Source organism: Gorilla gorilla, chromosome 4, assembly GCF_029281585.2.
Source record: "Gorilla gorilla gorilla isolate KB3781 chromosome 4, NHGRI_mGorGor1-v2.1_pri, whole genome shotgun sequence".
In the NCBI taxonomy this organism is placed as follows: domain Eukaryota; kingdom Metazoa; phylum Chordata; class Mammalia; order Primates; family Hominidae; genus Gorilla; species Gorilla gorilla.
Genome location: NC_073228.2, coordinates 53,907,550 through 53,930,115, shown reverse-complemented (window position 1 = coordinate 53,930,115; position 22,566 = coordinate 53,907,550). Strand labels below are relative to the sequence as shown.

General features: G+C 58.3%; 1 protein-coding gene across 20 annotated transcripts in view; it reads right to left on the bottom strand.

The window, feature by feature from the left end:
* The window catches only part of SRCIN1 (SRC kinase signaling inhibitor 1), a 75,233-nt gene that overhangs the window by 11,435 nt on the left and 41,232 nt on the right, over nt 1–22,566 (bottom strand). For 12 of the 20 annotated variants that reach the window (XM_063706472.1, XM_063706471.1, XM_063706462.1 and 9 more), the window contains 16 exons: nt 21,962–22,157; nt 21,167–21,365; nt 20,668–20,761; nt 19,304–20,169; nt 18,174–18,317; nt 17,895–17,938; nt 17,426–17,613; nt 16,068–16,243; nt 10,557–10,744; nt 10,279–10,426; nt 9,718–9,964; nt 8,987–9,221; nt 6,888–7,042; nt 6,389–6,541; nt 5,592–5,714; nt 1,654–1,800 (listed from right to left, as the gene is read on the bottom strand). In XM_063706472.1, coding sequence (XP_063562542.1) covers nt 1,654–1,800; nt 5,592–5,714; nt 6,389–6,541; nt 6,888–7,042; nt 8,987–9,221; nt 9,718–9,964; nt 10,279–10,426; nt 10,557–10,744; nt 16,068–16,243; nt 17,426–17,613; nt 17,895–17,938; nt 18,174–18,317; nt 19,304–20,169; nt 20,668–20,761; nt 21,167–21,365; nt 21,962–22,157 — 3,303 coding nt within the window. Of the gene's footprint in view, nt 1–1,653; nt 1,801–2,408; nt 3,291–4,291; nt 4,769–5,591; nt 5,715–6,388; nt 6,542–6,887; nt 7,043–8,986; nt 9,222–9,717; nt 9,965–10,278; nt 10,427–10,556; nt 10,745–16,067; nt 16,244–17,425; nt 17,614–17,894; nt 17,939–18,173; nt 18,318–19,303; nt 20,170–20,667; nt 20,762–21,166; nt 21,366–21,961; nt 22,158–22,566 lie in introns of those variants that run through there. The other 8 variants (XM_055388299.2, XM_055388303.2, XM_019028162.4 and 5 more) reach the window with 6 other exon arrangements.

Below are 22,566 nucleotides of genomic sequence, written 5' to 3'. Positions count from 1 at the left end.
ATGAGGCTGACACCACAGCCGAGGAGCTGGGCTCTGGGGAGGGAGGGACTAGGGTGGGAAACAGTGCAACATCATTAGAGCCGAGGGAAGGGGCTGCTGGAGAGGCTGAAGCACTTTGTGGTGGGGAGGGAGGCAGTCTGGACTTGTGTCCTGCCCCCCACTTGCTAGCCGTGTGGCCTTGGATTAAGCCTCAGTTCCCCTCCCCCCCCCCATCACATGGGGGTAATAGACCTTCCTCAGTGTGGTGAGTGTGAGATGAGATAATGCGCATGCCTGGCCCCAGCGAAAGCTCTGTCAGTGTCAGCTGCTCTGCTGGGCACCCAGGAGGGTCCAGCCCAGACAGGACAAGGGGAACTCATCCCTGGCAGTGGCAGGAAAAAGATCTGGAGGTGGGGCTCGCAGGGTGTCTGGGGGCCATGAGGAGGCAGGTGGGAGCTGTGGAGAGGCTGCGGGGGGCTGGAGGGCTGCTTTTTGAGAAATTCTCCTGGGAGCCAGTAGGGAGGCAGGGCCTTGGGTGCCCAGGGCTGTCCAAGGGCCAGTGAAGGGAAGGGTTCCAAGATTCCTAGGTCCCGATCCTGGCTGTGATGCCACCTTGCTGTGCACCTTTGGGAAGCCCCTCTCCTTCTCTGAGCTGCCCCCTCATCTGAAAAAGAGATGGACTCACCCATCTCTAACCTCTTGCCTCTGAGTCTAGAACCTTCTCTAACGTCTTGCCTCTGAGTCTAGAACCTTCTTTAAGTGAGAGCATCTGGACATATCACAGCCCCAACCCTCACACCCAGAATGGGCCTGTCATACAGGAGCTGCTCATAAATATTCACTAAATCAAACGAGTGCACTAAGGGTCTCTCACAACATCTGGGTCCAGGAGCCGCCCTGCAGCCTCTGACCAGGCCACAAGGGCAGTAAACACCCACGGGTGAGGTGTGTCCACTCTCCACACAGCCTCCACGCCTGCTCATTAGATCTGAAAGAGATTGCGGCATCCCTGCAATTCCTGCTGCACCCCTACCCTTCCTGAGGGCCAAAGTGCCTCGCCCTGTCCCCACCCCACCTTGCAAAGACGGGAGGTGACCCCGCTGAAACCCAAACGCAAGGCTGAAAAGCAGATGCAAAGTTGGCTTCTCCCTTGGCTAGGGGTGGCCTAAGAGCTAAGAGGGAGACCGGGATGAGAGTGGGGCCCTGAACAGCAGGCGGAGCCCTGGGAAGAGGGAGAGGGAAGCGGAGAGAGAAACAGAGTGGCAGGAAGCAGAGGGCCACAAAATCCCCCTTCTGCACCCCAGGGTAGGCCAGGCCTGAGAAGGGACCCAGACGTTGGGGCTGCTGGAGTCACAAACTCGCTCGCTCGCCCCTCCTCCAGGAGCCAGCAGTGGCAGCTGGAGAGTCTTCTCTGTGTCTGACTGAGGGAACTCCTGAGAGGGGAGGTGCCTGGTTGAGAACTCATGTGCTAATCTAGATCCAAAGCTCCGGGATCGGGAGGAGGAGGGAGAAGACGGTTCAGGGGGTGGGTGGGGCAGTCCTGGCAGGGAAGGTCCGTCTGGGCAGAGGTTGGGAAAGCTGGTCACGGGAGCAGGGGCAGGAGATGCCCAGTGGGGCAGGGGCCCAGCATGCAGCAGAGCGGGCCTGGGTGGCCCCCACAGTCCCCGCCCTCACCTGCTGCTGGGCCTGGATCCGCATGTACTCGGCCCTCTGCTTGCCATGTTTGCTTTTGTCGGGGCTGCCCGCCTGGCCCTGGGCCGCCTTCAGCCGAGAGGCCCCCGGAGTCACCACCTTCATGGGTGGTACACTGCCTCCGCCACTCTGCAGGAAGAGGAACAGGGTTGCAGTTGCAGAGTCCACACGGGGTGAATCACACAGGAACCCTAGCACTGGGTGGGGTCTCGGGGCTGGAACCTCCTCAGTGGGGCCCTTTGAGACCTGGAGACCCCTCTCTGGCTCCACATCCGAGTCCAGAACCCAGGTCCACCCTCTGAGTCCCCACTTATGGTCTCCCTGCAGGAGAGGGGTGGGGCCCAAGCCAGTTTCCCAATGGCTCTTGAGGGAGAGCTCTTCAGTGGCTTCCTTGAGTAGCTCAGGGGCAGCTGATGCCCTCCTTGGGGAGCCTCTGCTAAAGTGAGGGTCCCCAGCAGCAACCCCACTCCCGGCAAGGGGCACCATCTGGACCTGGGTGCACATGCCAGCAAGGGGCTCTCTATAATGGCACACAGAGCAGAGGGGCAGCCCCAGGCCCACATCCTCCTCCTAAGGGGAGGATGCAGGTGAGGTCTCCCTAGGGATGGGCAAGCTTGGCTCCCGTGAACCTCCCCAAGTACCAGGCCTGCCCGCGGGGCACTGGGGATCCAGAGGCGCAAGCAGAGAGATGACAGAGACAGAGAATCAGAGACAGGAGGGGGAGGGGAGCATGGGGATGGAAGGTGGGGAGAGAACTTTATTTGTTGGTTTACAGATACAGAGCAGAACGGGGAGGCCCTGGTTCTTGCCAAGGCTGGGGATTGGCCGGCCCCTGGGTAGGCCGGCTTCCCAGCCTCCCCCGGACTCTGCCTGCAAACCCTGCTCTGGCACCAGGCTCCCAGGAGAGTGGTAAGAGCTGAGAGAAGGCCGGTGGGAGGAGGGGGCTGGCCTGGCATTTCTGCTGCCCCCTACTCTGTCTGACTCTGGAAATGGAGGAGGAAGGCAGCAGAGGAGGATGAAAAGCGGGCAGCCACCTGGGGGCGGAGGGGTAGGGGTGGGGGGCTGCCAGGGGACCCCATGGCAGGGCCTGTGCCCATGTTGCTCAGGGTGGCTTCCAGCTCCCGGAGCATCTCCTCCAAGCTGTCCATCTGCTGGGCAGTGGCGCCCCACGTGGTGTGGCCTGAGTTGGCAGCAGCCTGGCCCTGATGCTCCCTACTGCAGGTTTGGGCATCATGTCCAGAGTCCTTGAGGATCTCCTCCGGGTAGGTGTCAGCAGTAGAGGTCTCTGGAGTCCCATCCTGGGCTGGTCCCTGAGGACACTGTACCCTGGCTCCTCCATCCTCTAGGCTGCTGCCTCCTCCACCCAGTCTCTTCAGAGCTGCCCCCTCCTTCCGGGGCATGAAGCTGCTCCTCGGCCCAGAAGTCTCCCCCACTATCCCTGGTGGGGCCTGTGGACCATCCCAGCCCCTCCTGCTGTCAGCCAGGGTCTGAGGTCTTGGGGTGGGAGCTGTCCTGGGTCCCAGTTCCTCAAGTCTGGCCTCTGGCGGGGAGGGAGGGTAGGGGGCACACTCTGTCAAGATGATCCTTGGGACACAGAAGGCCCTGGGACCTGGGGCAGCCTGCGGGGAGAAGGAAGATGAGGAAGAGTGTGATTCCTACAACCAAACCCCAAGCTAAAATGGGTGTTACAGTTAGGTGAGCCTAGCCCCTTTCTTTTACAGATGGGAAAACTGAGGCAGGGAGGGTCCTGACAGAGGCTACCCAGTAAGTTGGAGGCAAAATTGGGACCAGAATTCAGGTCTTTCCCACCATACCCTGTGGCCTCCTACTTTCCAGTAAAGGTGCCGGTTTGGCCAGGGCAGGCACACATTTACTTTACACCACCCATGTGAGCCTCTGGGAGCCGGGCTCAGGGTTGCTCCCATGAGTGTGCCCATCTGTGCAATGACTCGACACCAAGGTGGGGCCGGTGGAGGATGAAGTGAGCTCGCTGGGCATGTTGTGAGTGCTTCATAAATACTAGCTATTTGTTGAAATGAATGGAATGGCCGAGACCTTTGGCCCCATGTGGGCAGAGACAACATGTCAGCCTCTGGCATCTCAAACCAGAGACTTCTGATCTACCCCAACTTTGTGTGCTCTCCCCAAGAGCTTCACAGCTAGAAGGGGTGGGGCTTGCCCCCTGCCCAATCCTCTGTGGCACACACACTCGGGCAAAGCTCCCTTGGGCACCTGCTCCGGTGCCAGCATCCCTGGCCCTGGCCTCGGTGAAGGCACAGAGGGAAGCCCCAAGTACCACTCCCCGATGTGAGTGAATCCTGGTCTAACTCTGAGCACCAGGCTTGTGCCAGGTGCCGTCACACCCTTCCTCACCTTCAGTGCCTACCTTAACCCGGGAAGTGACTGCTGCTCTCACCAGGGCGAGGGAGGTAACACACTTCACCCAAGGCCACCCACCCACAGCTAGTTAGTGGCAGAGCCTGGATTTGAACCCAGATAGTCTGACTCCAAGGCCAGTGCTCCTTCCACTAAAGGGAGCCGTGGGGAGATGGGAGGGGGCAGCAGGGACCCCCAAACACCCCCTCCCAAAGGAACCCACCCAGCCTTGCCACCTGCTTACCTGGAAGTGGGGGGTGCTGACTGGGAAGGCAGAGAGGGCAACCTCACGCTCTCGTGGCTCCGTTGCCCGATGCTGCCGCAGGATGCAGAGGGTCGGCCAGGGGCAAAAGGCCTTGTCCACTGGGCCCCTCAGGATGGGCTCCCAGAGCCGGAAAGGGGCAGGGCTTGGATGGGAGGGGCCAAAGTGCCAAGGGCATGGCCAGCCCAGGAGGCGCCCCTTCCATACAGCTCATCCTAGAGGTTCCTCGCACTGCTCTGTGCCCATCCTCTGCCCAGCAGAAGGCACTGTCCACTATCTGATGCCCCTCTGCTCCTCCCCCGCCAGGAAACCAAAGCGCCAACAGGCCTCCAGCCAGGCCAGAAATCAGGTGGCCACCAGCACAGAGCCCACTGTGGGCCAGGGAGCCCCAGATAGGGAGTGTGTGCACACGGGAGGCTCTTCTTCTCCAGAGCAGAGGCCCCCCTGCCTCAACCTGACCTGGCAGAGAGAGAGAGATTCCCAGACCTTCCCTCTCCCCTCCTCCCCAAGCACAGTCCCCAGGGGTAGGGTGCAGACAGCAGGTTCACCCCCAAATTCCCAGGAAAGAATAAAGAGGAAATAAGTGCAGCAGGACAGCAGCAAGGACTGACATTAGAGGGAAGGAAGAATTTCCCAATGCCAAAAGAACCAGCAGCCAAGGAATGGCATAGCTTTCTTCCATTCCAGGCTCTCTGTCCAAGACAGCATCGTAGGCCCTGGGGCTAGTGAGGCTGTAGATGAGCCTACCCCTGTGGTGTCCTGGCCCCCAGCGCAAGGCATAGATTCTAGGGGAAAAACAGAGCCCCTCCCCGGCACAGGCAGCAGAGCAGCGAAGATGGAGGTGGGGGCTAGGCAAGGGGTCAGGACAAGGTCAAATTTTGAGTTGGATCCAAAGTCATCTTGTGAGCAAGATCCAAACTCCAATCTTGGCCACACTCAGCCTTCGGGCCAGACCTAAGCTCAAACTGCGAACCAGAACAAAATACTCAGGCCTCCATCAGCAAGCCCGTGAGAAAATTGCAAACACAAGGGGCCACCAGACACCCAGGCTGCTGGAGTCTCAGGGAGCCCCCCAGCAAGCAGCGGGGAGGAAGGGTTATGCGCCTGTCCTTGGAGTGGGGGAGGGGTGAGTCCACATGTAATGCTGTGGCAGTGGCTGTGGCCATGGTGGGACTTGGGATGGTGACTGGCGTTTTAGCGGGTTAGCGTGGGAGGTGAGGAGAGGAAGCTGTGGGGGCACAGGCAGAGAGAGAGCTGTGAGAAGTGGGAGCAGCCCCATTACCTTCCGTGTAGGGCCTGGGGCTGAGCCCCCGGGGGGCCCCAGGTCCTGGGGGGACAGCAAGGTGGGGATCAGCTGGCGGCGGGGCGTGGGGGGGAGGGAAGACACTGAGCTTCTCTCAAACACCTGGGGAGCAGAAGGTGGGGGCAGGTTTGGAGGAGGGGGCACTAGGGAGGATGGGGGTGCTGGCCTGTGGCCCCGGCACCCTTGGGGAGGGTGGCCTGGGATGGCATCAGCCCCCAGCCTCACCCCTTGGTCCCTTGCCATAGCTGCCAGCCCTCTCTGCCCTCATCTGGTCACCTCAGAGCCCTGGTAGTCCAGGTCTCCCGCACTGGGGCTTGGGGTGGCTGAGAACGCTTGAGTGTGGTGACTGACACTGCTGGGAGAGTCGAGGCATGGGGTATGAGAGTCTCAGAGCTCCGTCCTCAGAATACTCAAGTATGGGGGTCTCAAGCATGAGCTGATCTCGGAACACTGGGGGATGGGGATCTCCAAACTCGGTGATCTCAGAATCTTCGGATATGGGACTTTCAGAGTGCAGGAGGTCTGGGGATACTTGGGGGGACTCAGAGACTACAGTTAAAAAACTCAAACCTGCAAGGAGAGAAGACTTCAGACCCCCACCCCTCCTTTCACAGTGGAGAAGAAATGGAGGCAAAAGGCTGGGGTCTGAACAGCCAGCGCTCCACAGGGAGCCCGAGAGCCCATCTTCTGCCTCATCCTGTCACCTGGCCTGGGGGCAGCCTGGGAGGGAAGGGGGCCTGGCTGAGACCTTGGGGGCCAGGTGTGCCCTGACCTACCTCTAGCTCTGCGATGATGCGATCCTCCTCATCCTCGTCCTTGATGGCCGAGGCCATGATGGGTGGTGTGGAGGCCGGGCGGGCCACCTCAGACACAGCCCGGCGCAGCTTCACCTGGGGCTTCTGCACCTCCAGCTCCTCAGACTCAGCCTTCTGCAAGGCCCGGGACTCCTGTCAAGGCCAGGCTCTGCCCCACTTCAGCACCAGCTCACCTCCCAGGCCCCATCGCCCATGCACCCCAGCTTCTCGTCTGCTACTTCTGCTGCTACACCCCTGCCAGGGTGTCCCTCAACAGACAGGGGCCTGGCATGGAATTAAGGCAAATACACATACCTAGAATCCCAAACTAGCAGGACAAAGTCGCCACCGGCCACTCCCTCTTTCCTTCCATGTTCTCTGAGAAAGGGGTCTCTTTCCCACCCCAGAGGGTCTCCAGAAGTCATCTGAGGCTTCATCCTAACTCAGTCCCCTGGCCCTCTGTCTGAGGTGGGAGTGGTACCTTGATGAAGGCCGAGTCCTTCTTGCTGGTGACCACCACCTCTCCGGTACGTGTGGTGGTCAGGCCATGGGAGGAGGGGAAGCTCCGGCGGGGAGGGGGCGGTGGGGGCGACTTGGAGGGCTTCTCCGTGCGGTATCGGGGCACTGTCAACTCATCTGCAGGCACCAAGGGGCTGGGGGTCAGCAGGCCTGCAACCTTGGAGTCAGTGCACTACATCTAACTTGAAGGGGATAAACCTTGCTTCTTCCTCCAGGGAGGACCAGGAGGAGGTGAGAGGAAAGCCTGGGGGCAAGAACACAGGGCCCCTCCTTCTCTTACCTCTCCTGCACACAAGCCCCAAGCCCTGTCCCTCTCCTGACAGCACTCTTGCTACTCTAAGTGTTGTCTGTGGACCAGCAGCACTGGCAGCGCCTGGAAGCTTGTCAGAACTGCAGCTCAGGCCCCACCTCTGGGCTGCTAAACCAGGATCTGGTTGAACAGATCCTGGGGTGACGGACACACATTCAAGTTAGAGAGGCGCTGCTCTAACCACCTCCTTCCCGCTGCCCCTCACCCTTGCCTTGGCTCAGCTCTCCATCTCTCCTCCAGGGATCCTGGCCCCTCCCACTGGGCTCTCCTCTCCCCCAGTTTGTCCTCCAGCCCTGCTTCCGGGGTAACCTGCAGAGAGGTCACTCTAACCATTCCCCTGCCTTTGATCTTGCAGTGGCTCCCCATCACCCCAAACCATGTCCAAGCTCCTTAGGCCAGCACCTCTGCACCTGCCAAGCTTTCAGCCTCAGCTCTGCTTGCTGCTCCCCAGGTTGGACCCTGTTCAGGCCATGCCACACACACACCTCCAGGCGTTTGCACACACTGTTCCCTCACCCTGGAGTACCCTCTCTCACTGGCTAGGGAAGTGCCCACTCATTTGCAAGACTTCAGTGAAAAGTCACATCTTTAGGGAAGCCTTCCTGCCCTCCTAGGGCCTCCGCCAGGACTGCACAGTACCGGCATTCACCTCTGCTATTACATTTAGCACTTGCATTCTATTTCTGGTTTACATACTAGGCATGGCCCGGCACAGATTTCTTAATCATTTTGAGCCTATGTCCTTCTCTGTAAAATGGGAATAACTACCGTATCTGCCTCCTGAGCTTGTTATACAATTATAAGGATGAGGCCGGGCGTGGTGGCTCAAGTCTGTAATCCCAGCACTTTGGGAGGCCAAGGTGGGTGGATCACGAAGTCAGGAGATCGAGACCATCCTGGCTAACACAGTGAGACCCCATCTCTACTAAAAATACAAAAAAATTAGCCAGGCGTGGTGCAGGCGCCTGTAGTCCCAGCTACTCGGGAGGCTGAGGCAGGAGAATGGCGAGAACCCAGGAGGCGGAGCCTGTAGTGAGCCAAGATAGCGCCACTGCACTCCAACCTGGGCGACAGAGACAGACCCCGTCTCAAAAACAATAAATAAATAAAAAATAAAAATAAAATTATAAGGATGACTACATTAAAAGCAATGGAACAGTTCTTATCACAGAGTAAGTGCTTGATAAACACAAATGTCAGTGTTATTCCCCCCACTAAATTTTGAGCTCTTTTAAAGCAAGCCCTGTCTTATTTCCGTATCTCCAGCACCTAGCACACAGTAGGTACTTAACAAATATGCATTGCAGGAATGAATAAAATGAAGGAATGATGACTGCCACTTCTGGTCTGGATTTCTGCCACTCCCGGGACCGTGACTCAGGCTGGGGACCATGGGAACTGTGTCAGTATCAGCAGTATCAGCGCTCAACCCGCCCTCAACACAGCCTGGTTTGGGGCATGCGCCCAGCCAAGTCGTGGAGGCGGATGACTCTGCCTGGACTTGCTCCCTGCCTGGTCCTCTCAGTGGCTTCCTTCCCAGGACAGTGGGAAATGCCGGGATGGAGTCCAGCTTGCCCTGTCCTTCTGGGTCCCAGTCTCCCTTTAGTGGCAGCTGATGTCCCAGGGCCTCCCTTGTGTGGCAGCCCAACCACAATGATCTTGAGACCCCAGTGCCTCCCCCATCAGCCTGGGCTCCTGAGGAGGGCACTCCCCCACAATGGGCTCCTTACCAGCCCTACTACTCCCCATACCTGAGCCCCTCCTCCCACTGGGCTCCGTTCGGGGGGCTGCCTTCTGGCCGTGGGGGGCCTTGGGGGGCTTGTGATCTGGAGTGGGGGCCGGGCCTGGATGGGCCTTGCTGGCACAGTCCAGGTCAGGGATGGCCTTGAGCAGCTCTGCCTGTGTCTCTTCCAGCAGCCGGTTGATGTCCTTGGCACTGTACTGGGTCAGGGCTGCCCGCTTCTCCTCCCAGTCTCGCTCTGCAGCCTTAAGAGGGAGCCAGGAGTCAGGATTGAGGTAGCTCTCCTGCTCCAGGACCTCTGGGGCCTCAGCCTCCTCCCCCAAGCCACATAGGCAAGGAATAGAAAACGAAGCCTCATATTTGATCCCGCCTCCAGGAAGACCCTTCGACTTCTCGTGGGTATCACATGGCATCCCCATGGGTAGGAATGCCACCCTCATTATATACTACATTCGTGATAAACTTAGATCTATTTCTGGGCATTCTATTGTTTCACTGACTACATAGTCTATTCTTGGGCAAATATCATAGTGCTTTGGTTATTGTAGCTTTATAATATGCTTTCTGTCTAGGAGGGCTAATGTCACCCTCATTATGCTTCTTAGGCTTCCATTAGGGCACTGGCCCTCCTCCCCCAAGGAAAAAGACCCACAGGATTGGCACTCCCCACTCTAGGAAGAATGGTCGTAAGAATGTGTGAACCTGGCTCATGGCCCCACCCACAATCCCTGGCCCCAGCACCTCAACAGACACAGCTTTGTCCACGCTTCTCTTGCCAGGAGTGTCCAGGCCTTTGGTGGGGTTGCCCCCCTTGGGGGTAAGAGAGGCTCCTTCAGCTGGCCCGCTCAGCTCATGCAGGTTCAGCGGGGGGCTGGGGGGTGGCATTTCGAAGTCCACGCTCTTGTTGAAGTCAGTCTCTGCCGTCACCTTCTTGGGGGACTGACTCAGGAGATTGTTGGGGGGTGGCCATACACCCTCATCCACTTGCCTGGGGTTGGGAGAGTTGGGAGCAGCTGTGAGGCCAGCAGGTGGTGACCCTTCTGCAGGAAGGCTGCTCTGAGGGAGGTGGGGTGGGAGGCAGGCTCTGGGATGCTGTGGGAGGGCCTGGGGAGGAGTGACTGCCCCTGGTATAAGAGGAAGCCAGGTCTACAGCATGCAGGGGTCACAGGGCAGAGCTGAGGTGCCAGTCCAGTCGGCACGCCAGTGACCTTAGGGGGAGTTGGGGTAAGGGTTCAGTATGACCTATGGGTCTGGGCCCGGTGTGTGACCCCATGGGAAATCAGAGGTCAGGGACAGAATGACCTTCGGATCTGGGCCAGCGTGTCCGTGACCCCGCGGCAGCGCTTGAGGAGCCCATCCAGGCGCTGGGGCTCCTCCTTCAGGAACTTCACCGCCTCCACCTCCACGCGCAGCACCACCCGCATCTTGCTCTGCAGGCCCGGGAAGTGAGCTGAGGAGACAGGAAGGCATGAGCTGGGGCCAGAGGGAGCACCACAGACTGGGAGGAGAGGATGGTGGCTGGAGTATGGCAGACTTCCCCACCCTGAACAACGTGCTGCATTCGCAGGCCCCAGACCCACCCTTGAGCTCTGTCAGCGTCTCCCCGAGCTGCTTCAGCACCAGTGCCTTCTCCTCCAGCTCAGGGCCGGGCACCAGCCGGTGGTTGTGGGACACATCCCTCTGGATCTTCTCCACCGATTTCTCCAGGTCACTGCAGCCACAGAGAGACCCTTTCAGCCCTTTTGGCCTGAGATGCCAGCCCAGCCCCCTGAAATTGGGCAATTGGAAAGAAATCAGGCCACCAGTTGGATCGAAAGTAAAAGCAGGAGGCTGGGCGCTGTGGCTCACGCCCGTAATCTCAGTACTTTGGGAGGCTGAGGCAGGCGGATCACTTGAGCCCAGGAGTTCAAGACCAGCCTGGGCAACATAGGGAGACCTCATCACTACAAAAAAATAAAATAATTAGCTGGATGTAGTGGCAGGTGTCTGTAGTCCCAGCTACTCGGGAGGCTAAGGCCGGGGGGTCACTTGAGCCCAGGAGGTTGAGGCTGCAGTGAGCCGTGATTGTGCCACTGCACTCTAGCCTGAGTGACAGAGGGAGACCTTGTCTCAAAAGCAAACAAACATAAAAGCCAGCCATCAGGCCACATACTCAAGTAAAATCTGCAATGCCAAATCTCAGAGATGAGGAGACTTCAGAAGCGCTCCCTGAGAGGTGCCCTGCACCATCTGCCCCCTTGTAAGCTCTGACCCTCAGCAATATCTGCCCGAGTATCTCTCATTGTAACTTGCATCCCCTGATTCTATTCTGCCAAGGAAGCAGAGAGAACTTAGTTGCCTTTCAAAGAACCAGAGGCAGAGCACGTGCCCCCGGGGAGGTCTCTTGTCTCGGGGGAAACTGCCATGTCCATTGCCCTTCTCTCACATGATCCAGCCACACAGCCTCTTTCCTGAGGGCCAAAGCTGAGTTAGATTTTCAGCTACTATATGCTGAACTTGTGTCATTTGAGACCCTACATTCTTCTAAATTGTAAATCAGATCAGGTCATCACTTGTGCCATTGAACGCTAAATGGATCCCATCATCCTGAGGCTAACATCCAAACTTTTCAATGCAGCCAAGAAGGGCAGGAAGGTGGTAGTTGAAAACTTGGTTCTAGAGTCAGACTGATCCAAGCTCCAATCCTCGCTCTGCCCTTGCCAGAGGAGAGATCTTGGGCAAGTTACCTAATATCTCTGGACTTCAACCTCCTCGTCCAAAAAATAGGGATGGTAAGAGTTCCCCGCTAGGCATGGTGGTTCAAGCCTATAACCCCAGCACTTTGGGAGGCCGAGGTGGGCTGATCACCTGAGGTCAGGGGTTCGAGACCAACTGGCCAATATGGCGAAACCCTGTCTTTACTAAATATACAAAAATTTGCCGGCCATGGTGGCGTGCGGCTGTAATCCCAGCTACTTGGGAGGCTGAGGCAGGAGAATCGCTTGAACCCAGGAGGCGGAGGTTGCAGTGAGCCGAGATCGTGCCACCGCACTTCAGCCTGGGGAACAGAGTGGGACTCTGTCTCAAAAAAAAAAAAAAAAAAAAAAAGAATTCCCCCTTCATGGGGGCCATCAGGTGGATTGGATGAGCTAATGCAGACGGGAAAGCACGTGGCAAAGGGCTCAGTGCCTGGGAACTGCTCTTGTTTTCCGTGCTGCTGTAACCCTCGTCTCATCTGGCTTCTGCTTAGAGCCCTTCAGACCTGCTCTGAGGTGCTACATGTGCTGTCCTCTCTGGCTCTTTATAATGCTGTTTTCTCTGCCTAGAATATTCCATTCACCCATACACATACAGGCACACACACGTGCTAACTCCCACTGATCCTCAGGTCTCAATGGGAAGCTGTCCTCCAGCCCCTCCCCTTGCGGCTGTTGGGTCTGCTTCCTGCCCTCCAAACCGCTGAAGCTCCTGTTGGCTGGGTTGTGCAGCCTTCTGGACTACTAACCCCAGGCAGGCAAAGACCATGTCTTCCAGATTCATCTCTGGTTTCTAGCACCTCGCATGGTGCCTGGTGCAGAGTAGATGTCTGGGAAATAATTGTGGAATGAATGAACAAGGGAGAGAAGGAACTGCTGCCCAGGTAGGTCATCTCAGTTCTGTACTTGAGTCGCTGACATCCCTGACCCACATGCAGGACTTTATATATATTCCTGTCAAATCCCATTGTTGGATTTCAGCTCAATCCAGGGGCAAACAACTTTTGAATTTCAGTTCTACCATCCAACAGATTTGCTCCCCCTTAAAGCTCTGTGTCATCAGCAAATCTTATCAGCACGCCTTACACATCTTCATCCAACTAGCAGGTGAAAAGACAGACTGGGTTGAAGTCAAGGGCAAAAGCTTGTGACTCAGCAACACTACCAGTTAAAGAGCTATCCTGTATTACGCACTTACTGTATGCCAGGTGCCACACTCAGGCCTTGGCTTTCATTACTTTAATTAACCCTCAAAACAAATCCTGGAGGTGGGAACAGTTATTATTTCCAGCTTATACACAGAAAAACAGTGGCTCAGAGCCTAGACTACACATCTCAGCCTCCCTTGCAGTGATAAGTGGCCATTTAACTGAAGTCTACCCAATGGAAGATGAGTGGAAGGGATACATGCTGCTTCCAGACCTGGCTCACAAAAATCTCCCATGTAAGGTCCTCCATGCTCCTTTCTCCTTTTTCATTGGTTGGAAACTCTCTGAGTGATCTTGGAAAACACATGTTGAAGACGGCAGAACCTCCATCAGCCTGGGTCCCTGAATGACTGCATGGAGAAGAGCCACCCGCCTAACCCACCCAATACTGTTCCATGAGAAAGATATGTTTATTACTTTTGAATTATTAAACAATTTGGGAGCTTATTTGTTATAGGAAGCTACCCTAATTAATTAGCTATCCTAAGACTCTGGCATTTAAAAAAAAGGAAAAAAAGATATTCAGATATTCAAAGAGATTAACTAGTTAGTTCAAGGTCATACAGCTATTTTGCAGCAAAACGGGATCTACTCACATCTGACATCAGCCATTGGTTCTGCTGCATCTCATTTTCACACTAGACCAACATCAGCCACGCTGCCCCCAATCCATACACTGTCCTAGCCCAGCCCTTGCTCTACCACATGGGAAAGAACAATTCCCCTGCTCATATGTGTGACACCTGACTGGTCCAGGCTGTGCCAGTTTTATAAAATGGTCACTCCCAAACATCACTCAGAGGGGGAAGAGACTCTCATGTAAAGGACTCAAATAAGCCTTCAGGAGATGACAACACTGCAATTCTTAGGCAGGAGACAGTAGGCCTCCCTAAGCTCAATCGGCAACTTGATGTTCTGATCATCCAATCTGCCAAAGTTGGGGGGCCTCTAACCTGGGCAAGCTCTGCAAATGAGTCCCAGGCCAGCTAGTCTAGACACTGGATTAAAATGTGGCTAGGCTTTCCAAGCCCAGGTTTAGTCCTGGAGGGGTCAAGAGGGGAGAGTCAAAATGGAACCAGCTAAATAATTTATGGGGCCCAATGCAAAATGAAAATGTTACCTCTAGTTTAAAAATTATTAAGAATTTCAAGATGGCAACAGCAGAGCATTACACCAAGCATGGGGCCCTTCCAAGCATGGGGCTCCTCGTGACCGCACAGGTGGCATACCTACAAAGCTGGACCTGGGTTAGGCAAAGGTGGATTCCAGGACCTAAAAGGTCTCAGTCAGCAGAGGCTGCACCTAAAGGCAGTGCCCAGACAGACCTTAAGTGCTGGGCTAGATGGACAGGTGAGTGAGTCAAGTTGAATGAAACAGAACCAGTTTTAACTTCCAGCAAGTTGCCAGGAAAGAGGAAGTGGTATAGCAAATTGGAGCAAGAGTAAGCGTAAGCTCCTGGAGTAACCAGGAGCTACAGCCAGAGTGTGGGGCAGGGGGGCTGCAGGGTTAAAGCCTGGGAAGGCTATGGGAGCTGGGCAGGGAGGGCCTTCATGGCCAGGTTGGAGCCCAGTATCTGCCCAACCCAGAAGAAGCAGGAGTCCCCTTTCAGGAGAATGGAGAATCCTGCCAGAAACAGTAATGCAGGTCCCAAGCTCTCTGAGTAATGGGTTTGATAATGGGGCAGGGGGTGGGGAGTCTGTGTTCCTGGAGAACCAAGGCCTTCAGGGAGCCAAGGACCAAACACTTATAATGACAGTAGCATAAATCTCTCCTTTCGTATCTTCTGGCTCTGTGCTTTTAGATCTCCTTTAATTTTCCTTTAATGTCTCGGTAAAGTTGCTTTTGAAAATTCCAACCCCCCTCCTCTGGGCTGAATGAAAAGGGACAAGGAAAGGATAGAAAATCTGGAGAAATGGAATTCCCTGGGTGAGGAGAGATGACACCTGCCAGTCTGCTTGGAGATCTGGCTGGAGTCCTCACTAAGTTATCACACCTAGAGTGATGGGGTGGCCCCTTACCCTATTTCAGCCACATGGTGTCATGGGAATTGTTGCCTTGGGCCTTGCTAAAATGCACATGTACCACTAGGCTATGTGGGCCTCAGGCTGAGGAGCAGCAACCCATCTCAAGGAGCCCATTGCAAGAGGCTCATTTATGACTTAGTGAGGAAGCTGGGCTCCAAGCAGCAGCCTCTCCTGGCTCCCGGAGTCACTAGCCAGTACAACTCAACCCCTTGTTGAAAAGAGAGGTGAAAAACTTAATGCTGGGTACAGATGAGGACACTGGGGCACAGAGAGGGGCAGGAACTGCCCTGATCACTCAGCCCCTCAGTGCTGGCACTGGACTCCAGGTCCCCTAGTGCCCTGTGTCACCAAGAGGGGGCCCACAGGAAGGAGCAGGGCCTCTGTCTCAGATCCTTATCACTGGCGAGGGAAAGCAGGGTGGGGGTGCTCACTCCCTGAATGGACACTGAAAGGCAGCGTCTCCCTTCAAAGGTGCCAGACAATGGAATGGTTGGCCAGACAGCCATTTGCTAAATTTGGATCAGAAGACTGTCTTCTGTTAGCCCCTCCATGCCTAAGCATGCGGAGGCAGAGTGTTCGCGATTCCTCCTTCCTTCTGAAAACACTACAGCCCTGTTCCAGCTGCGCTAGGAAGGAAGGTGGGTTTTCCTTGGCTATATCTGGACTCAGAGATCAGGGAATCGGATCTCCAATGATGGCTGGTCAGCGCCAGGCTGGAGCAGTGGCGGCACCTGAACGCTGCACCTGAACTCACTACCCAAGGGTCACTTTGCACGGGTCACAGGCCAAAATGAAAGTAGGCAGAGGGCAGAGGGAAATCAGGCAGCTGGCCACATGACAGTGAAGCTGCAGGCCACAGGAAGCCTGAGTGTGGATCATTATGAAGCAAGACCATAGCAAAAGCAGGCATCAAGCCAGAAAAAAGAAATCAGGAATAATGCCAGCCGGTCAAAGGTTTGTGGGTCACAGAGAAATCAGGCCAGAAGAGAATGAAATCAGGCTTCAGAACAGACCAACGCCACCTGTGACTCAGAGGGAAGGGAGCTGCGCCTCCCAGGGAAACCAGGTTGCGGGTCACTCCAGCCGCACCCCCACCCCTCCCTCCGCCGCGGGCCCAGCCTCACTTGAGCTGCTGGGTAATAAGCTCCTCGTCGTTGAGATAGCGCAGCCGTTCCTCTTCCACCAGGGTGCGCTGCCGCTGCAGCGGGTCCTCCTGCCGCCGCGCCGCCTCCGACACGCGCATGCTCAGCTCTGCCTCCGTGCGCTTCAGCAGCGCGCGCACCGACTCCTGGTTCTGTAGCTGCGGGACGCACGGACGGATGGACCCGGGTGGGGGGAGCGGAGGCGCGCGGCAGGGGAAGGGCCGGGAGAAGGCGGGTAGAGGACTGCCCAATCCAGGGCGGGGCTCTGCAGAAGAAGCGGCTGCTTGGCTCCGCCTCAGGCAGCAGCGAAGGGGTGGGATGGCGAAGGGCAGGGGCGCGATGGCGAAGGGCAGGGGCAGAGGGCTAAGTTCTGGGGAAGAACAGAGGCAGGAGGAGAACGGATGGGGATCGTGGAGAGGGGAGCGTTAAAATGGGCCATGCAAAGGGGCAGCTGCATGGCTGTGGCCGCGAGCAGGGGTGGTATTGCAGGGGGAGGAGGGCAAGGTTAAGTTCTGGGGAATATGAGGCAGGAGAAGGGGTTGGGAATATTTGCGGGACAGGGTGTAGCCCTATGTAGGTCCCTGCCGACAGTGCGGCCGCATGGCTATGGCTTCCATCATCCCGGAATGGGGATGGGACTGGAATGAAGGACTCAAGCGCTGGCATTTGATAGAGCTTCTATGGCTGGGACAGGAAGACTAAGTTGATGATCGATCCAACCCTGTTCCAAGCCTGAATGGCGGGGGTGGGCAAGATCTTACCCGTTGCCCAGATGGCAATTTTCTGCCCCCTCCCCAGCCTGTCTCTGCTAATTATCCTCACCTGACGGGCCCTGGGCCTACTTGAGGAGCGGACTCGGCGATGCCAAGCTCCTGACAGGTGGGACCATCTGCCAGGCAGGGCCGGGGAGACTGTTGGGGCTCAGGAGGGAGGAGCTGAGAGGACTTGGGGGAAGGGCTCTCGCTGACTCAGGGAAAGGGATGCAGGGCAGGAAGGAACTGGAACTGCCCCGAGGGATACTGACGACGGAGGGGCTCAGTGGGTGACTGGCGCTCCAGGAGGGCGATGGGGACTCAGGGAAGGAGAAGGAGGGCTCAATGAGGGGGTCACGGGCGAGGGATAAGGCCTTGGTGAGGAAGCGGAGGTTCAGCGAGGGGGCGGAAGCTCAAGAAAGGGGAAGGGGAGAAAGGGTTCGGAGAGAGACCAGTGAGCGGCGAAGGACTCGGGCGTGGAAGCTCTGGGAAAAGGATGAGGTAGTAGGGGATGGGGCGGGACTTGCGGCAAGGGACTTCTACCAGTAGGTGGGCGTTGGTGGGGCGGGGCCCAGGACGGGGCGGTACCTGGAGCTTGCGCAACTGCTGGAGCTGGCCGCGCAAGTCACTGGCGCTGTTCTGCAGGCCTCGCAGGTGAAGCTGCATCTGCAGCCGGCTAACGGCGGTAGGCTGCCCTGCGGGGGTGCTGCTGGCCGAGGGCGGGGGCGGGCCGGACACCGGGGTGGCCCCGCTGCTCCGGCCGCCTGACCCACAGGCTGCAGAGGACCACGAGGATGGGAGAAAGTGAACAAACTGTGAGCCTGGGAAGGACTGGGCTGGGACAAAGTCCTCCCTACTCTCCGACCCCACACAGTAGCCAGAGAAGCCCGTGGCTCTACCTGCCCCAAGTGGTCAGCCCTAACGGTGGGAACCAAAGTGCCAGGAAAAAGACCTCTTGGGCTAAGGCCAATGATGTAGCTATTGCTTAATCCTCACTTTATAGATTAGAAAACAGTCTCGGAGAGAACAAGGATGGGGGAGGGGGAGGGTCACTCACGTGCTGAGGGGGTGGCTGCTCCATTGGAGCCTTCAATCTTCTCGCTGTGGCACAGGGAAAAAAGCCATCAGGGGGTCCAGGCTAGCCCCAGACCTTCAGAGCTGGGTGGAACCTTGGATGTCATCTCCTCCAGCTCTCCGATCTCAGGATGGAGACCCAGAGAAGGGAAGGGATTCACCCAGGGTCACCCAGTGAGACACTGGCAGAGCCGATGCCCATTTCCCCTTCCTCCTGCTCCACCCCTAGGCCCTGGCAGTGGTGTTGGGAGAGGGGCCTCACCTGGGGGTCTCAGGCTCAGAGCCTCGCAGTAAGGCGCTCTGCACCAGGCCTGTGAGGCTGGCAATCTGCTTCTCCATGGCCTCCATGCGCTCCCTGGGGAGGAAGGGGGTCTGGGCAACCTCGCCTCTGAGCATAGGGTCTCTCCTGCCCAGCCCCCCATTCCTAAAATTGGTAACCAGAAGAAACACCGTCCCATCCCTGGCTGCCAAAACACAGACAACGCAAAGGGCCCCAATGCCTAAGGATCATGCCCACAGCCTCCCATCTCACCTTTCACTCCCTCCCTAAAGGCTGCACGCTGATCTCTCCATGCCTGGCAATGCTTTCCCCTGCCTGCTCTGCCTTTCTCCTGACCCCTCCCCCAAACCATTCCACAGACCCCAGGAGCCCCGAGGAACCCCTCCTCCCATACCACCTAAGGGAAGTGGAGGTATGCTGAGTGTCTCCCCACTAGACCAGGACAGGAACTGGGTTTGCTCAGCTTGGCATTGACAGTACCCTGTACAGCGCCTGCCACACAGGTCACGTAAGAGCTGTGTGAAGGCCAATGGCTTCTCTTCACTGCTCAGCAGCGCTGTCTGAGGGTGCAGATTACCTACTGCCCTGGTTACCTCCTCCAGCCCTGCACCCTTAGGAGGGGACTGAGCGATGGGCAGGGGCTCCTCAGCCTGGAGGCTAGGTACCCGAATGTGCTCCTTTCCTCGTCACCATTTCTCAACAGCACCCTCCTCCCCAGTGGACTTCAGCTGTCCCGGTGCTGGACAGCTCTCACTGCTGCAAACTCTTAAGCTGGAAAGCCACTAAAAGTGGTTCAGCCCCTCAATTTTACAGTTGGGGAAACCGAGGCTTAGAAAATGGATGCAAACCTAAGTCTCCAGAGTCCTCGTCTGGGGACCTCTCAACCACCCCCTCCAGTCTTGCGGCTGGGAGGAAAATGGCATGCTGGTCTCTCCAATGCCCTCTCTGCCACATCCAAGATGCTCTCTGGCGACCCTTCAAGACTACTCAAGGTCTCCAAAGGACTCCAGGATCTCAGTCCAGGACACACACCTGCCACGGACTCTGCTGTGAACCCTCTCCGCAGCGCACCCCCCACCCCCAGTCCCTGAGGCCTGGTTAACGTCCCTCACCTGGTCTCCGTGTCCTTGGCTGGCACTGGTGGCCCGAACCCAACCAGCGAGCGTTCCCCAGGCCCAGGGAAGAGCTCCGAAGGGGGAGCTCCGGCCGTCGAGGCGCTCCCCGCGCTGCGGGTCTTCCCTCCAGGACTCTCGGCAAAGACGGACGAGGAGCCCGAGTCCTTGCGGAAGGACTGGCGCACTGGCGAGCCGCGGCTGGGCGGCCCCGAGTAGGGGCTGTGCGGCGGCGGGGGACCTCCGGGGGGTGCTGCCACGTCGGCCAGCTTCTGCGGTGACGAAGGCGGCAGGCGGAAGCCGTAGCCGTCGCCGTACAGCGGGCCGCCGCCGCCCGCCGCCTTGTACAGGGAGTCCTCCAGATCGGACTGCAGCGCGGCGGCCGAGTAGGTGCTGAGCGAGCGCACCGAGCCGCGCTTGTAGAGGCCGCCGGCGCCCGGGTAGGCGAACGGGTCGCTGGCGGCCGCGGCCAGGCTCAGACGGCCCTCGTGCAGCAGCCCGTAGGGGTCAGCATAGAGGCCCTCGCCTTTCACCAGCACCATGCCGCCCGCCTTGCTCGCCAGGTCCTCGTCCGGCTTCACGTCGCGCCGCTCCAGGATGGCGCTGGGGCTGGGGCTGACGCCCTGGGCGGCCGGGGCGCCTCCCAGCCTCTCGGCCGCGTGGTGCACCGGGCTGCCGGCGTACGAAGGCGGGCGCCCCCCGGCGTACGATAGGCGCGAACGCGACGGCGAACCGGACTGCAGCCCGGACGGCAGCCCCGACGGCAGCCCGGGCGGCGGCGAGCCGGATGCCAGGTGCGGCGCTGGTGACAGGTTGTTGAGGCGCCGCGTGGGCGACGACTCCCGCGATGCGTACACCATCTCTCTCTGCGCAGAAGACAGCCCGGAACCCCACGGGGCTGGTCACCAAGGACACCCCTGTCCCTTGCTTGAGGAGCCAGCATCTCCTCCCTGACGCTTAGGAAGTCCCTTCTGCTCTCTGCCCTCCCTCCATCCTGCTGCGTCTAGGGTCCCTTTCCCATCAGGGTTCCTAGCATGGAGGAAAAGGTGGCTGATGAAGAGGCACCAGAGGGGTAACCCTCAGCTCAGCTACCGTGAGGGGTGGGAAGTAGAAGGGGAAGGGGTGGCTCCGGCTCCTGAGAGAGGGCTTAGAATATCTGGAGGCAAGTTAGCAAAATCCCGAGTGGACAGGCCCGGAATGGAGGGGAAAGTGGCAGGTGGGACAGGGGCTCTTCCCTAACCCCTCAGCCCCTATGCTGTCTTCTCCAAAGCTGGCCCTGGTTCCAGATGACAACTGCCCAGACCCTGCTCCCCTGGACCCCATGTGCCCAGCCTCCCCAATGCCCTGGGCATGCCCAGCCATACCCGGAGGTCCCCGTTGGTGAGATGTGAGCCAGGGAAGGCAGCGTAGAGGGGCTCCTTTCTGTAGATCTTGATAATACTGCGGTCCTGGATGTCCCTGGGAGAGGCGGGGGGACGGGGGTCACCACCCATCCCCCAGCTGTGCACAGTGAGAAGGGATGGCTACTCCAGGCCTAGAGAAGAGGGGTGGCCAGAGGCACCGGGAGCCCCATCTCAGGCTGCCTGCGCAAACGCCCAGCAGCCTCCACCCCGGCCTCTTGCTGGCCTCCGGCGCCATTTTCAGGTTAGCTTAAAGCAAAGGGAACCAGCAGGGGTGGACGATTTAGAGAGGGGGTGGGGCTGAGATGGCCGAGGAAGGGGGCGGGGCGGTAGGGCTCTGGGAGGGGAGGGGAAAGTCTGAGGTCGGGTCAGGAAGGAGCTGGGGAAGGGCCGGCGGGGTCCAGCACCCTGCAGAGGAGGAGCGTGGGGAAGCCCACCCAAATCCCCCCCGGTCCACGCCCACCGGACGTCCTCCAGCTCGTAGAAGACGTTGCGAGCCTCGTCTTTGATGAGGATGGCGGTATTGGGCGACTTAAGCATGCCCATGGTGAGCTTCTGCGGGAACATGTGCGCGATGAGTGCGTGCAGCGTGTCCAGGCTGCTGACCTCGTGCGTGATGTGCACGCGCCGAGTCTCCTCCCCGAACTGCAGGAACAGCACCCCTGCGAAGGAGACGCCGCCCTCGCTGTCACTGCTGCCGTCTCCACGCCGCCCTCCAGGAGAGCGCGGGGAGCTTTTCGGAGCTGCGCCAGCCCCGCAGCCGCAGGGTCTGAGGCTAGACGCCGCCCCCGAGTGCAGATGCACCCAGGCACCTCTCATGCTGCCGGCGGGGGCGCCAGGCCGGCTCTCCAGCCTCTCAAGGCACCCACTGGACTCCAGGCAGTTGAAGGAACTTGGACAAGGAAATGGAAGTGGGGGCAGAGCAGGTGGGGCGGAAACTGAGGGGAAGTGAGCTGAGGGAGAGAGAGGTTGGAGAGAGTTAGAGAAGGGAGATGGGAGAGAAGGGAGGGATGAAAGAAAGGGACAGAAAAGGAAGCAGGAGGGAGAGAGGAGGCTTGGAGGGAAAGGGGTCGGGTGGGGATGCTGAGGGCGAGAGAGAGATGGAGAGAGCTGGGGTTGCTTGGGGAGAAGGGGCTGTGGGAAAGAGAGCAGAGCTTGAGGCGAGCTGGCGTGCTGTAGGGGAGGAGAGGGCTCCAGGGAGTGAAGAGCAGAGGGAGGAGCCTGTGTCGGGAGGGAGGGTGGACTGGGCGGGCAGTACCTGGGGAGCGCAGCTTGGTCTGGCTGGCCGAGCGGGAGAGAGGCAGGCTCTGTCGGAAGCGGTTCATCCTGCTGAAGCCCAGGGGCAGCTCGGCCTCCGACATGGTCTCCAGCGACTCGGCCGAGGCGTAGGACAGCTTTGCCGCCTGGTCTGCCAGCCCGGGCTGGGCTCCCTGAGTGTGGCGTGAGCTGCGGGTCTGCAGGGGCCGGGCAGGGTGAGAGGAACCAAGGATGAGCACCGCCCCCCCCTTTGCTTGTCACTGCCCATATCCAGGCCTGGGAAGGTCCTGCCAGCCAGCGACACCCACACAGATTACAGACTCCCACACAGATTACAGACTCCTGGCATGGCCACAAGAGAGTTCCCCAGTCTCTGCTGGCCTTGGCCTCCCTGGGACACCCGGCAGGTAAGGAATAGGCAAAGGACCCAGGCACCCTGGGAAGCCAGACAAGAGGCCATGTGAGTGGGAGCCATGGGCACGGCTGCTATTTCAGGCTTCCGAAGAACAACACAAATTTGTCACCGAGGTGAGCAGCAGAATCATTGAGCAAATTGGGGCATTAGTTCCAGACATTAATTAAGTGGCAGGTTTGTGAGCAGAGAAT